Source organism: Orbicella franksi, chromosome 8 (assembly GCF_964199315.1).
Source record: "Orbicella franksi chromosome 8, jaOrbFran1.1, whole genome shotgun sequence".
NCBI classification, from domain to species: domain Eukaryota; kingdom Metazoa; phylum Cnidaria; class Anthozoa; order Scleractinia; family Merulinidae; genus Orbicella; species Orbicella franksi.
In genome coordinates, this window is record NC_138152.1 from 9809441 (window position 1) to 9825398 (window position 15958).

The 15958-nt window shown below is 38.2% G+C and overlaps 1 protein-coding gene across 1 annotated transcript; it reads left to right on the forward strand.

Annotated features, from left to right (window-relative positions):
• The first annotated feature begins 9711 nt into the window (after positions 1 to 9711).
• Positions 9712 to 11451, forward strand: LOC145495647 (uncharacterized). Its single transcript, XM_081475270.1, has 3 exons — positions 9712 to 10447; positions 10656 to 10805; positions 11306 to 11451. Exons 1-3 carry the CDS (start codon positions 10120 to 10122, stop codon positions 11449 to 11451), a joined length of 624 nt encoding a protein of 207 aa, XP_081331396.1. The 5' UTR covers positions 9712 to 10119.
• The last annotated feature ends 4507 nt before the right edge of the window (positions 11452 to 15958 follow it).

A 15958-nucleotide genomic window follows, 5' to 3' on the forward strand; every position in this document is an offset into this window, starting at 1 on the left:
CTATATGATTAGGCCTTAGTTGTCTCGTGGACATTCTCATAAATTTAAAACAGGAGGCTTCAATTGTTTCAGAAAAAAGTACGCTCATGTCATGCCTGACCTTTTCAAGATATTTTTTGGTTTGAAATCTTCTTTTCCTTTTCTTGTGAAGTTACTTTGGAAAGTTATCCAGCAAATAGGGTTGTTCATGTTTGTACATGTCTGGGAGTATTTTGGTGAAATACTTGGCCCTTTCGTGCTTTAGGTCCTTATACGAGTACTTAAAATAGCCTTCGCTGTTACTCTCTGTTCCAGTTGACAATTTTGGTAATGAATTCTAAGGTAGTGCTTGGAAGAAATAAAATATAAAGAAATATAAATATAGATAATGAAAGAAATATATAATGAGAACAGGCCTTACATTTTCATTCAATTTTTGCCATGCAAATTATTCAGTCCAAAACCACTTTATCAATGAAATTGCAAGGAATTGTTTTTTTTAAAGGCATTTCTACAGAAAATAATGCTAAAAAACCTGCAAGACAGGATGCAAACTGAAAAAAAATACATGACGGGTGAAATGCAAGCAGAGACAACAGGAAACGCAAGCAGAAACAACAGAAATGCTTCGAGGACTATGATTGGAACACTCTTTGTCGCACTGGTAAAGTTGAGCAATTAAGCAGTCAGGAGCTTGACAAGTATCCGTCAGTCATTTCAACCTTCAATTAAAGGGCAAGAAAAATGATAAGGTACGACGGGTCACTGAACATGACTTGATTAGAATAGGTTAGGTACTTGATACCCGTGTCTCTCTTCAGCGGCACGAGCGCAGCGGCAGCGACAAGATGATACAAATGACAATGATATGGACAGCAGTTCTGATGCGGAAAGTGACAGCAAAGATGATATCGTTATTTCGTATCTTTGCAGCTCTGATTCATCGGAAAGCGAGAGTGATTCAAAAGGAAACCAACAGTGGCAGAGTATCTGTTGTAACACAGGTCTCTGGCCAAGCCCGATCTGAGCGCAATATTGTGAGGTCGTTATCTCACTGTCGTGACTTTTTTTGTATTAGTTGACCCATGTAAGTGGACTGTTTGGAAGTGTTCACCGGTATGCTCCATATGGCGAAAAGAAATACATAGCCCCCCCCCCCTCCCCACACCTATGATGCCTATTTATTTTAGTGACCCCCTCTTCATTTCTTAATTTTTTGATGATCCCCCTCTTTTGTGCCATCTCCTTCCCCCAGGCATAAATATTGAATGGTCCCTTATTGTTCAGTATACAGACGAGCCTTCTCGAGGAGACAGACCTTTAGCAAGGACGACCGTGACAGATTGCAACGGCTACCGGAAACAAATGACTTCCGTCAATGTTCTGCGCATGTCGGAGTAGGAAGTAGCAAGGAATGACAGGCCTGCACGACTTCTAACAATGGAAACTTTTGAACCATGTGCGCAATCTTTGACCCCTTTATAATTTCGCTCTTACGAGTATGTCTTTAAGGGATTTCCCTCTTTTAAAAGATATGAGTGGTGGCTCTATGAAAATTTGCCGTAGAGAAGGCTGGTTTTGTATCAAGTGCCATTTTTGCATTAAAACATGTTTGAGATTAGGCACTGACGGTTGATATTGTGTTACAAAAGGCAAGATATCTTTTCGGCTTTCGTATTTTTGTTGTAGCGCTGATACCCTTTCTGTGAATTTGATATCTGATAGGAGTGTCTCAATCAGATTTTTTGGATAACCTCTAGCAAGGAGACGTGATTTGAATTTAATAATGTTCTCTTCAAATATTGTTCTTGAAGAGTTAGTGCGTAAAAGTCTAAGAACTTCTCCCAAGCCAAGGGGTCAAAGATTACGCACATGGTTCAAAAGTTTCCATTGTTAGAAGTCGTGCAGGCCCGTCATTCCTTGCTACTTCTAACCGTCGTCCACTCCGCACCGACCAGAAATGAAATTACCATTCAGTGCGTGATTACCAAGGGTTAACTTTTTAACTCGCAAATTTTACGTGTGGTCGTCTGTTGTTGGTTTGCCTGTAGACCAAGAGTGACATAATAACATGTAGTGTACAGTCGAACCTCCGATTGCGACAACCTCTCATAAGCGACCGTCTCTCCTCAGCGACCAGTTTTCCAGAATACCAAAAGTCAGATCACTATATTTTGAACCTCTTGTAATCGACCACCTCTCGTAAACGACCGCGACCACTTTAGAGCTAAAAGCTTGAAATTTTCTGTTGTTTTAAACCTCCAGTGAACGTCCACTGGACAAATGATAGGGCAAAAATTGGACAATAAAACATATCGTAAGATGTTGTAACATCATCGCATTCCTAGGTAGTACAAGAGATGGAAATTTTCTCAACGGAAAGTATCGGTTTTTTTTCTCGAAATTGACTTTTCCCATGAATACGACATTTAAAACGCGGGTAATTCTCTGCAGTTACCATATGCTAATGACGCAAAATTTTGACCGACAAAATGGTCTGAGCTCTCGTAAGCGACCACCTCCCGTATGTGCTTACCGGTTTGACTGTAGTATTTTTATTTTTACGAAAAAAAACTTGTGTTTTTTTTGCTCGAAAAACAAAGTGAAACGCCTTCGAAAAAATAAAGTTTGTCATATTTACATTGCAAGCGTAACTTGACGCCTGATAATATTTTTTCACGAGTATGGCAAAATTAGAAACGGACAATATGTTTGTCAAAGGGAAAAGAATAAATTTAAATCCAGTCGTTCGAATGGCGTTTAATTAATTAATTAAGTAAATTTTAACGTATAAGAATCGCACGCACGTAGGCCTGTAAAATATGATGTTCAACATCCTACCTTTTGTCAAAACGTTACCAAAACCGAGGAATATATTGAGCTAACAGTCGAAGTCGCAATGGCGTCCTGATATAGATATGTATTCAACATTCAGGCCAAGTTTATCACGAACCAACTTAAAAAAAAAAAAAAAAAAAAAAAAAATCATTAACAGGAAAACAACGAAATCGATGTTTAGTTCGCAATAAAGTACCAAAACAAAGATAGAGAACAGGGAAAATGCCCTCAAATTTCCAGGATTTTAACAGAACGATTGTTAAAACATGAGTTTCGAACGTTCCTTTCATTAGAATATAACTTTAACTCAGGCATGCAGGAAGAAACTTGTTCCTGTAAGGGTAGTTGACAAACCAGATAGAAATATTTTATTCACATAACAAGTGCGTAATAATTTAAACAGGAAGTCTTTATGGTAGGAGCAGGAGGAGTCAAACTGCTACGAGCAGAAATAGCTCTGAATGACAGAGACAAAACAAGCCATCTCTTATTACACAGTGTTGGCTTGTAATGGGCTGCTATTTGGACTTCACAGCTCCAGCTGGTGTTAAGCGGCCTTCACACGGCAAATTAAAGGTGGCAAACTCAAGTTGGTGTGTGTGAACGGCCCAAATACAGTACGCAAACACGTTGGCAAACTGTTGGCGACAAATAGAACTTGCCTCTACTCTCGTCAACTTTTTCACCAACTTTTTCGTGTTGGTAAACTCGTTTCTGACGTGTGAACGACTGGCAAACAAGTGTTGTTAACTGTCAACCAATCAAAACACGCGCTCTGTTCACTTGATTTATTTGCGTAACACTTCACAAAGTGGCGGACGCAATTCAAGATGAACATGAGGCCACTTTTAAATTTATCGAAGAGGTTCACAATTGTCTGGCTGTGTGAAACGATTCATCTGTAGTCTACAAAGATACTAAAAACACACAAAAGAAAATGGAGGAGCCAGCGGACAAACTGGGTTTCGTCCAAACCTTTCTGTCTCTTCTCTTCTCTTCTCCTGTTTCACTGTTCGACGTGAGTGCCACTGCACTAAGTCGGCCATGTTGCAAATTACCGCGTGTTGTGATTTGACGCGAGTTCGACGTGTGAAGGTACGAGTTTGCCAACTTAAGTTTGCCGTGTGAAGGCCGCTTTAGCTCAATATACTATCTTACCATTTCCCACGAGACATAAAATGTAAAAATACTGATGAAGCATGATGTAAATTCAATTTCGTGAATGGCATTTAACTAACTTGTAGCCATCTTATGTGCATGGAGGCCTGCAGAATATAATGTTCAACATTCTTCCTATTTATTAAAAAGTCATATTATCATTACTACTTTTTAAATTGAATTAATTATAAGCTTAGCTCGAAGTTGCAATAACGTCCTAACATAGATGATTTATTCAATATTCAGTTTGATTAATCACGAGCCACCTTGAACTAGAAAACAATATATTAGCGGAAAAACAGCGAGATTAATGTTTAAATTTTCAATAAAGTACAAAAATAAAGGTAGGGAACGAGGTGAGTGCCAAGGAAATTCATTGTTAAAAACATGAGTTTGGAACGTATATTTCTTTGGAATAAAACATTCACTCATAAACAAGCCGAAGAAAAATAAATTATTAAAATAAAGGAGCCCAAGAAGGAATTTCTTCCTGTAAGCTTAGTTGAAAAACCGGCAGATAGAAATATTTTGTTCACATAATAAGTGGGTAATTTAAACGGGAACTCTTAGTAAAAGTAGGAGGAGTCAAACTGACATGAGCAGAAATAGCTCTGAATGACAGAGATAAAACACGCCATCTCTTATTTCAGTGTTGACTTGTAATGAGCTGTTATTTCGACTTCACAACGCCAGACTTTCCATAAGACTTGAGAACTGAAGACGTTCGTTGCGGTTTTAAAATGAATGTTTCTGCCCTCCTCGTTTTTGTGTCATCGATTTCAATAATGCTTCGTCCAACGCAAGCGGAGGGTGAGTTCCAAAATGTCTTACATTTTCATTGATAGCCTTTAAATTGCGTTTTATACTCTCCTACTTAGTGTATCCTAACATCAGCTTGTCTGGGCTGGCATCCCAAACTCTGCCTCATAAGCGGGTTGAGTTTATTGTTGGTTCTTCTCTTCAACCTCTTCTTCTCGGTCATGTTTTCTTCCGGGTACTCCTATTTTGCTATCTTTATGAAGACCGACATTTTAAAATTCCAATTCGACCAAGAATTTGAGTTTGTCTGGATTTGTCTGAACACCGTCAATATTTTCAGTTAGAATTCGCAAAGATCACGCAAAATTGTCATGATAAAATTTTCTCAGGTAAAACTGACACGATATTTCATTAATCACTCGCAAAAACGGAGAAAAATATGTTTTTTTGGTAACATTTTTATCTCCTGTCTGTCTCTTTGCGAAAGCAATTTCGAATTCGGTCCTTAATTGACGATACGCGAAAAGTTTAAAAGATAAGACTCATGAAAAATATAAATGTAATTATTTAGTTCAATAGTTTTCTCGATAAAGATGGTAACGATGGTGATAATTAAGAGACTATGATCTAGATCACAGCCTTTTGTGATAAATTGGGAAACTAAACTTCTAAAAGTTGCAGCTCAGTCATTTTTGTCTTCTTTGTCTTTCGTGGAAGCTTTGTTTATTTAGCACTCTTTGGTATTTTAAAGCCGATAGTTGTAATGTCAAAATACTGTAAGATAAAGAAAACCATTTTCATGTAGATTTCAAGTTCTTGAAGCATCATCGCTAAGTTTTCCAGAAATAACGTTTGAATAAATCTAGCGGAATTTATTTGTAATTTATCTCACAATTTTGTTGCGCATCTACGACGCAATTTGCAAATTGCAAATTGAACGAGCAACACTCCCTGAATTGGACATGTCTCGCACGTTTTCGTTACAGCAATGCGAGGCATGTTTATAACCCAGTGTAACAGCGCCTTTTAACACGATTGCCGACGCATAACTCTTTACAACAGTTCGTACGAGAAATTGCTACTCGCTTTTATCTTATAGCATCAAACACGGTTCTTAAAAATAATTCTCTGTCAGCACATAAATAAAGACGAAGAGGAAGCTAGAATATCAACACCAGCTATTTTCTCACTAGATGGGAAAAGGGATCTGTGAAATGCGTGTCTAGTTTGTACTCTATCGCCAAAAAAAAAAAAAAAAAAGGATGATGCTGCATTTTTTGTTAATAAAATCGGCAAGGTAATTAATCTGACACCCATTGCTTCGCATTTTGTGTAATCTTTGAGGACAGATCTTTCAAAAACCTTTGAAAGGCACGGAAATTTGGAGTTTAAACGGCAAATAATCGAAATGCGGGCTTTCTTGTTATAGTCATAACAAACATATCCTACTATACGTAATGCTGTTGTTAAGAAGTATATTATCTGAATTTAATCATAAACAAAAATAGGAACTTATGCCCATGAGTTGTGTCACAGTTTTGTCGGTCAGTCTTTTGTTATAAAGGTAATTATCGTTTGATTTCTGTAGTCACAAAATAAAAACGACTTCTTTCGTGCTCGAAAGCACTCGACAATTAAAAAAGGAAGTTATTACCAGTAACAGGTGGATTTGAAATACCCACTTTCTTCACCGTGTAAAATTACCGTATGTCATCATTAAAACCCCTCAATTAAGTTAAATTATGCGGAAATCATCTTTGTTGTTTACGTATCTTGCGGTCTATAGGCGAGTATATGGTTTTCTCTTGAGCGAGCGAACTCAAGCGTTTCATTTGTTTTCTTTCGTTTTGTGTATTTGTTGAGCTTTTTTGTCTTCTTTTTGTCTAAGTGAGCGATATCTTGGATTCAGTGAGTTGAAGAAAGCAAACAAAAAGTTAAGGGGATGCGTAAATAAATTTAACCAGCTCTTTTCCAGCAAAAACATCAGCGTTACAGGTTATTAATACAACAGAGCATACCTAAAAACATAGTAAATGTTTTCCTTACACGCTACGCTGGAAAAATTTGGAAAACGCAGCCGGTCATTTTGGATGGATTAAACCTTAGAAAGATAGCCGTGTTTTGAAATTCCTCCTGTTTGAAGAACGTTTCATGATGGGTTGGAGGAGGCGGTAGTCTTAACCATAGAAAGATAGCCGTGTTTTCAAATTTCTCCATTGTAGTGTGCACGCAGCCTGAGTTTTTCATCTCTTTTTCTCACAACATGAAGTAAATTTCAATGATTCCCCCACTAACCGCTCCCTAGATAGAGAGCGTTAGTGAGAGTAGGGAATACAAGAAAATCACGACGGCAACGACATTTGGAACGTCACTGAGCAAAAGGTTTAATGAGCAAAACAATAGCTGTGCGAGTGCGTTACAATTCTTGGTATATTTCCTTGCCGTCCTCTACAAAACAACGACGTGAAATGACCAATTTTTGCGTTGTCTGGAGAACATGAACCACAATGACTAATTTTTTTGAAAAGAAATGCACCGTTGATAGGGCTGGAATACAAAAAGGACAAAGGAAGCCTAGAGGGCATCAGATTTCAGATACGCGCTGTGGGTTTACATACATATTCACCCCTGTTGCTTTCTGCTAAACTATATAGACTATAATATGTGCGCTTGCCACAAAACCAAAAGTTCCGAAATTTTCGAAACAGACGCGAATGGAACGGAAATTTCCTTGGAAAGGTTTCACAAAGTCAGGACATTTTTGGCCGGAAATTTTTTGGTCGAATGGAGAGTGCCCATATCTATACCTCGTTAGCCGGGAAATAGTTAGCAGAAAAATCGGCCACTCAGAAGAGCTAAAATTTCCTTTGTTTTACCTTGAGAATTCGCAATTATTGACATAGCAAACTTCTACATCCATAATTAGGCGGTATAAAATAGTTAAGCATTATGTACTGTAACCTTATTTTGCGCATTTCAGAGGCAAAAATAAGAGTCAATGTGTGGCTGTCCACCGGGACAAAAAATGTGTCTGTTGTAGACTAGGAGTCCGCTGTGGAGACGTGGCTGTTAGTGGAGGTTTGACTGTGTAGTCTATATAGTTTTCAAAAAGTAAGTAGTAGGAGTGAATATGTACGTAAATTATCAACACGTATCCATTAAAGACTAGTGTCTCGTAGGCCTTCTTTTTCCATCCCAGCCATTTCCCCGGTGCGTTTCTATGCCAAAAGCACGAACAATATCCGTGTTTTTTAAAGTTGAATAGGAAGGATGTCGCGTTTTATTAACGGTAATACAGTCGAACCTTTCTAGACGGCCGTTCTGGAGAGGTATCAGTAGGGGTGAAATATGACTTCCATATTTTCTTGGTATTCAATCCTTTTATCTTTAAAAAAAAAAATGATCAAACAAAATCAAAATATATCAATAAGACAGAGACCAAACAGATATAGAGACCAACGACGCGCAGTTTAAGAGGAATAAAAATAAGAATTATTACCTGCTTTCACAGGAAGCGGTACTTTCTTGATAATTGTCTCGGTCTCTCGGACGAGGATAACTCTGTCTCTCGGACCGATAACTTCGTGAATGTTTTCAAAAGTGTTACATCTCCTCGTGTATTCTCTCACCGTTACGTTTTGCACTATAATTTCGTAACAATGTCAGTGAGCTTTAACTTAACCTTAAGTTAACCTACGGCTTCAACCTCAAGTCAGTGGCATCAATATTGTCACCGTTTACAGACGATCCATTTTCCAAGTTGAGAGGCTTTGATTGAAGTAGAGTGTACCTGTCTACGTGAAACGGTTGTGCTGCCTACGCCAAACGTGATGGATGCAACTGTAATCGATTGTTTACTCAAGCTCCACGTTTAAAAATGTCTTTTTTTTTCTCTTGAAGTCAGGTTCGGCTGTGGGTCTTCCACAAAAATTAAAACAGCCGATATTGAACGAATAATGTGTGCTACAGTTGTCACCTTCAAAAACAAAAAAAAACATAGGCGGAAGTCACATAGGTTTCGGACGATATGCGCGTGTCGGTGATCGAAATAATGTTGCATAACATTGCAATGCACCAAAAGTAAGATCTACTTTCATTTAACTGCAAATGTTTGAAAAGCTAATCATGTGGTCAATCTAAAAGGAAAAAAAATTACAAGCATCCGTATGCGTTATTGACGAAAAAAGGTTTCCAAATTCGCTTAGTTTTGCTCTTGATGAAAGTAGCTGGCCAAGTTCCATGTTGATTTCACGAATGACGAATTTACCAAAATGTACCACACGTTTATGTCTCTTGAGGGGTACTTTTTCAGTTTCGACTTCAAATTCTGTACACCAGTGGGCTTTTGATGGTATTGAAATTAGCTAAAATTAGCCGTTTCGCTCACGAGCTTCGCTGAAAGTAATTGTATCGGCCTAAAATATTATAACATTTGGAGCTTTTGCTAATCAAATGAATGCTTTAGAAACAGCAAAATATGCATTCTGAGCTAGCCAAAATATATTGATAGACATGTTCGCGCTGATCTGTACGAGCAAAAACAAAATGCACAATTTTCGGCCATTTTCGGCGGCGGCTGGCAGATATAATGGCGATTTTTGAACTTTCCTGGATTTCGGAAAAAACTAAAGCGCTTCAGGGCCTTTGAAGGGTATTTTCGAAAACAATTCATTATAGAGGTGATTTGGGCAAAATATGAAGAAATCCGAAATTTCGCGACTGGAAACAACGCTGGAAATACTTTGGAAAAGCAACAATTACCGGTCATTTTGGATTTGTGTTTGAGGAAAACTCTGACAGGGAAATCGCTTGATTATCGTGATGTCTGTTTGAAGAGCATTTCCGAAAAGGATTAGAGTAGACGGTAAGACTAACCGTAGAAACATAGTCCGTGTTTTCAAATTTCTCAATTTTATTGTGGACGCAACGTTATTTTGTCACTTTTTTCTCACAAATTGAAGTTAAATTCAATGATTCCGTCACAAGCCGCTACTTAGATAAAGAGCGACACTGAGATTGTGTAACGGATCGAGGCAGCACCTCTGTTTGAGATATTCTTGTCTCCTTTTGTGTTTCTGTTTCATTTTCTCGTTGTCTGTATAGGGCTAGAATTCGACGAATACGTTTCAAGTAAAGACTATTACCTGCTTCAAGATGATTATTTTATAGTCTTTTTTACATTTATTTCAAGATTACTTACAGGATTGCTTACAACCAACGCCGTATAATAAGAGATGGCGTGTTGTGTCGCTGCCATTCAGAGCTATTTCTGCTCATTGATACTCAGCTATAATAGACCGAGATGCTCGCTTGCATCTAACAGTTAATTTTTTTATATAAAGTACAAGAAACATATTATGCAAGACTCGATATTTTTCTTTCCATATGACAGTTTCAGAAGCTGGCATAAGTGTGACCATCACGGTGCTTCTGATGTCTCAGCTGTTTTATAAACCGGACGCTCAGCAGTGTATAATTCGAGGCGAATATTCCATCCGCGGCATGATGTTAAAAGAACATACCTTTATCGAGGAGAAGACCGGAATCTGGCTTAATTGTTTAGACAAGTGTGATGATGACGTCAGATGTCAAAGCTTTAACTACGTCATCAGCCAAGGCATATGTGAGTTGAACAACCGCACCAAAGAAGCCAGACCTGAAGAGTTTGTTCCGGACAGCGATCGCTTTTATATTAAACGATTCAGGAAAAGAGGTATTGTTCTTCTTTGAACAGTTCATCTCTATCTTTTTTTGAGGATAGTAATTGTGTCGTATACAGGCGTGCCCAGAATCTCATTACATCCCGACGACTACGAACAAAGCCCGCAGCTTTTCGTCGAGAGAGCTTAACAATAGTGGTGTTTAGTAATGACAGAAAAGCGCCGAGAAAAAAACAATGTTTTTGACTGTTCTATTTTTAGTTCCCCTTGGATCCGTTGCCGAGTTGCCAGCTGAGTCGTGCGCCGAGATCAGGGCGAGTGAAGGAGAAGATGCAGTCAGCGGTAATTACTGGTTCGATTCAATTAAACCTGGCGAGGTAGTCCTGGCTCGTTGTGACATGTCTAAACTAGGTAACTAGACGTTCGGGGTTTTACCTCGATTTATTATTTTCAAACCTCTTGTAATAAGCCTCATCTACGTGCTATAAAATGCCTCAACTTCCAGGCTGTTTCTATGATTAGAGACTCTGTATTCTGCAAAATAAGGCATATTTGCGATGCGTACAACCTTGGCGGTAAATCCATTTTGTTACGAACTTTTAAATTTAAGTTATTTCACCTTTCTATTAATGTAATCTAACCAGCACTGTCAGTTTTAATAAACCCTTCCCGCAATAAACGTCCCCATAGCGAAAATAACGTTCAAGATATGGACGTAGACTGTTTAATCTATGAGATGCTCTTCATAAAGAAGAAGCTTAGCTTTAAAACCCAATCAGGCTCCATCCGCGCAAAACTATTTGTTTAGAGTTAAAACAGCAATAGCATTTATGAAGGTCATGAAGCCGAGGGCTACAAGATAGGTTTCAGGTCTGCTATCTTCTCTTGACTAATAATTAACAGTCAAACAGGCTCTATCTTCCCCGTGCAACTGACAGCGGGTGTTCAGAACCAGAAGATTCCCACCCAGCAAGAAGTTGTCTGTGGAACAGATATATTTCAAGGAGCAGATCCGTTGCCATTCCCAGACTGGATTATGATAATGATGGATATCTGATAAAGATGTTTTGTTTTTCTTTATAAAAAGTAAAAATTTTAAAAGTTACTTAGTTAGTGATCTCTTTTGCCTATTTGCTCCTGACCGGGCTCCGTCAAATATATCAACAGAAGCTATCGCAGTTTAATCCTTTCAATCTTTTCTTCTAAAACAGATATCGATGATTGCGCAAGTCATCCCTGTAAGAACAACGGGACCTGCTCAGACGGAATGAACGGATTCAACTGCAGCTGTGCACCAGGATTTAATGGTGCACAATGTGAAACAGGTAACTGTAGCCAAAATTTATTTTCCTTCAGATGTTAGGAGTTTTTAATCTCTTTCTATGTCGCTTGCAGTGCTCTTATTGTTTAAAGTGCTTGAAAAGGGCAGAGACATATATTTTTGCTGCTGCAAAGTTCTATTGTATATGACCGATATGTGATAATAGATTTTTGGCCTGGGAAAGCACTTCTGTAAAAAGTTGTGAAAACTTTCTGGTTGCGAGGATCAGGACCGGAATCTGTTACAGGGAAATATCTTCAGAGCCGCCAATAGCACTCAGCACTTAGGTCCAACGATATCATTTTAATCCAAGAACGTAACAAAAGAATATTTTACAAGGCACGGCTATTTAAGCCGAAAACACAATTCTAAAGGTTTACGAAAAGTTTTTAAAAAATCTCACCTAAACGTTATCTCATACATTTCAGGAAGTTCGATTAGCTGTAACCAAATTTGTAGTTTTCAACATTAATAGCTTTCAAGACAATAAAGGGAGATAACAGTTTAACAAAAAGACTATCACAGGTAGTAATTACAGCTCAGCGCTTATTACAGGTATGATCTACAACAAAAATAGCAGATGTTTGTTACGGTTAATGAATTGGAATTAATAGTAAACTATAACTTAGAAATGCAAAATGAACTAAAACAAATATATCTAAACCGAATATGTAAAATATACTAAATAATCTGATTTTCTCACCTCACAGTTATTATCTTTCTACCTTTTCCCCTTACAACAGATATCGATGACTGTACAAGTCATCCCTGTAAGAATAACGCGACCTGTATAGACCGAGTGAACGCATTCAACTGCAGCTGCGCACCAGGATTTAATGGCACACAATGTGAAACAGGTAGCTAAAGCCAAAACTAGTTAATTTTCATTGATATTCTACGGTTTTTAATCTCTTTCTAAGTTGTTTGCAGTGTTGTATCTTTTAACTTAACTTTAACGAATGTGACCGTTATTAACTTTCTGCATTATCACCTTGAAACAGATATCGATGACTGTGCAAGTCATCCCTGTAAGAACAACGGGACCTGTACAGACCGAGTGAACGCATTCAGCTGCAGCTGCGCACCAGGATTTCACGGAACACAATGTGAAACAGGTAATCGTAACAGATAACATCAGCAACCTTATAGTTCGTGTAAAGAATGAAACAGCAATGTTCACAGATATTTTTGGTTGTGCATTTTTGATTAAAGAAGGGCACATTTTTCCCCAAAACTTTCTTTTTTCTCCATAATTCTGACCAATTGACCTATCCACGTTTCTAAGGAGCGAAAGTTTGGGCCAATAAACGATCATATGCATTTTTGGTTATTTTGCAGATATTGTTGTTGTGGGTTCTGTCGTATACCGTAAAATGCCGCGTTAAAGCCCGGGCTCATATAACTTCATAAAGGATTTTGTGGGGGCTTAAAGACGGGGGGTGTCTTATTTCTGGGGGCCATATAAGCGAAATAGAAATGTTGTTTTGGAATGACGAGTTATAACGTATCTGAGCAACAGCATTACATTTAGAACCATCACATTTATAATACATTTATTGTGAGTCACAGTACACGGAAAATACGTTTCCAAAACATCTATAAAACACTAGTGTGACTGGAGCAACTGGAAAGGAACAGAACGTTATCTGATTTATACATTAGACGGGCTCGTAAATAATAAAACAGCAATGTTAATAAACGATTGGGAGCCAATCAAAAGGTGTATTTCGTAAAAATTGACAGCCACTGGAAAAGGGAAAACAAAGAGAAAGTCGTCTTTAACTATTATTGCCACGAGGAAACCGAGAGATAAACCTTTTTTACGAGTTGCTGTGAAACTTTCATCCTTTTTACTTTTCCAGCAGAACTGTTTTAATTCCTTCTTTACAGCATATTTCCTTGAAAAAGTTTGCCTATGAGCGGACACACGACCCAAAGTTAAACGTACTAAACACACTAGGGCGTGTAGTTCCTTGGTCATAGCCTCCAATCTCGTGAAGGGAGACAGGTGGGGAATTGACCGGGTGGGCATGGCTTCAGGGCCGATTTCACACCATCTGTGGCCAGGTGCAGGCGAAATGATGCGAAAAGTTACTTGAAATTGAAGAAAAATATTTTACATAGACAAATGAGCGAATTCAACTGCAGCTGCGCACTAGATTTTACTGGAACACTGTGAATGAGATAATTGCTGTAGATAACAGCAGGTAATACCATATGTAAGTAATCGGGCTGAAACGCCTACAATCGATCGACAGATGGCAGTATTGTGTGGTTGATATCACTGAAAGTTTCCCGTTAGCCAGCCACACGATTACTCTAATTAAATGTATTTGCTAAAGGTGTTTCTATATGCTGTGTAATCATTTTAGAAATGTAAAAACTTTGGAGTGGATTTAAGGCGCCACTTCTACTTATTTTCCTTCGTAACAAGGTTCTCTGGAGGTTTTCCTGATAATTTCTTTTGCTTATTTCATGTGTAAAGAAGTTTATTTCCACCAGAATTTCCTATTATGCTCGTAATGGAACACTTAACCATCCAGTGTCACATTGAAATAGTAACACTTAGATCCCTTTGTTTTTAGACATCGACGAGTGCGCAGCACAGGTCGACCCATGTAATGCTGTTGGAAACTCTGAGTGCAAGAATACGAAAGGATCGTACTACTGCCAGTGCAAAGATGGATTTGTAAAGAACGGTGCTATTTGTGAAGGTGCAACACAGTTTTTATCATTAGTAGGGATATCTTCTATTCTGTTTTAATTAGCTACAGTTATAAACTTTATTTGTCGTTATGTAAGGACGGTTTGCCACATTTACGAATCTTATTTTACAAGTAGGCATGTATCAGGAAAAAATAAGAAATAATCCATATGAAGTTAGAATCCACCACATAGTTGGTTAAAGTATCCCACATGGTATTCCTCCAGCGGTTTATCCAATGCCAGAGAGTAAACATACCTTAGCGGAGAAACACTGGCGCTGATTGCGATGTTCTTGCACTTAGGACCGTAACTATCATCGCCTGAAGGACAAATTTATTCAGCTATGGCTTACCTACAGGTTACCCAACAACATTTGAACTGGAAATTTCAAATGTAAATATGAAGATTTTCTCGTATAAACAGACAAAAAGGTGGTAATTAATACCTATTGTAGAAGCTATATTTCGGTGGCGAGATCTTTTAACAACCTTGTTCCCAGGAAAAATGGAAACAAAGACAAATCATAGAGAAATGTTTGTGCATGACCGGATGTAATAAAGTGATGTAAAATTGAACAAAATATATGAAGTGACTGTATTCAAACTACAAGTAACTCCCAACGACACAGCGTGACAGAGGTATCTACGGATCAGGGGAGAGTTATTTACGTATTACTTTGTTTGTCTTTTTTTAGTTGACATATGTAAGAACTACCAAAATCTGACAGACGCGAAAAGAAGATATGACTACGCAACACAAGACGACATATGTCAAATGTCTTCTGTGTTTATCTCATATTTATTTACACATCTGTGTATTTCCTTTAGTTGATGTATGTCACTGGCAAAATTACAAAAATCTGACAGATGCAGAAAGAAAATATGACTACGTAACAGTAAACCCCAAATGTGACAACACGCTCAATGGCTGGTATCGCTTCCAAGGAGCTGCAGGCACAAAAATGGTGGCCACATGTCCACCGATGTTCCGTTGTGATGCAACCTTTCCTATGTGGTTGAGTGGTGGTCATCCTACAGTGGCTGAGGGTAAAGTCACAAAAAAAGTCTGCTTTCATAAGTCTGGGGACTGTTGCTACAACTGGTTCTTCATTCAATTAAAGAACTGTGGCTCCTATTATATCTACAAGTTATCAGACCCGAGGGATTGTCATGCCCGATATTGCAGTACTGACTAATCTGGTCATAGCATGTGTATGTTTCAGTTAGCTTCAGTTGAATAGTAGTGGTAAGAGACTTAGATCATTGTCTCTCTTAGTGCCAAGCGGGATATTACTTCCCGACATGATTACCTACAGTAAAACTTAACCATGGCCTGGTTGTTAAAACCATGAACAAGCTAGGCCAAAATTAGTGTTACCCATTTATAAACTTCAGCCATTTTTTTGCTCTCAACTTTTGACGACGGCTTACAAGCTCTAAGTCCTCTAAAAATAAGCAAAGAAAATACTTTACCCACGAACGAAAACTTTAAACCTCCATCAACTCTTAAACCTGGATTACGAACAACCTGACCACTA

Bases quoted from the DNA above. Each gene is read 5' to 3' on its own strand.
- LOC145495647 (XM_081475270.1), top strand. From the start codon at position 10,120: ATGACAGTTTCAGAAGCTGGCATAAGTGTGACCATCACGGTGCTTCTG. The intron at 10,448-10,655 runs GTATTGTTCTTC...TTCTATTTTTAG, and splicing joins TAAACGATTCAGGAAAAGAG to TTCCCCTTGGATCCGTTGCC. The intron at 10,806-11,305 runs GTAACTAGACGT...ACAGTCAAACAG, and splicing joins TTGTGACATGTCTAAACTAG to GCTCTATCTTCCCCGTGCAA.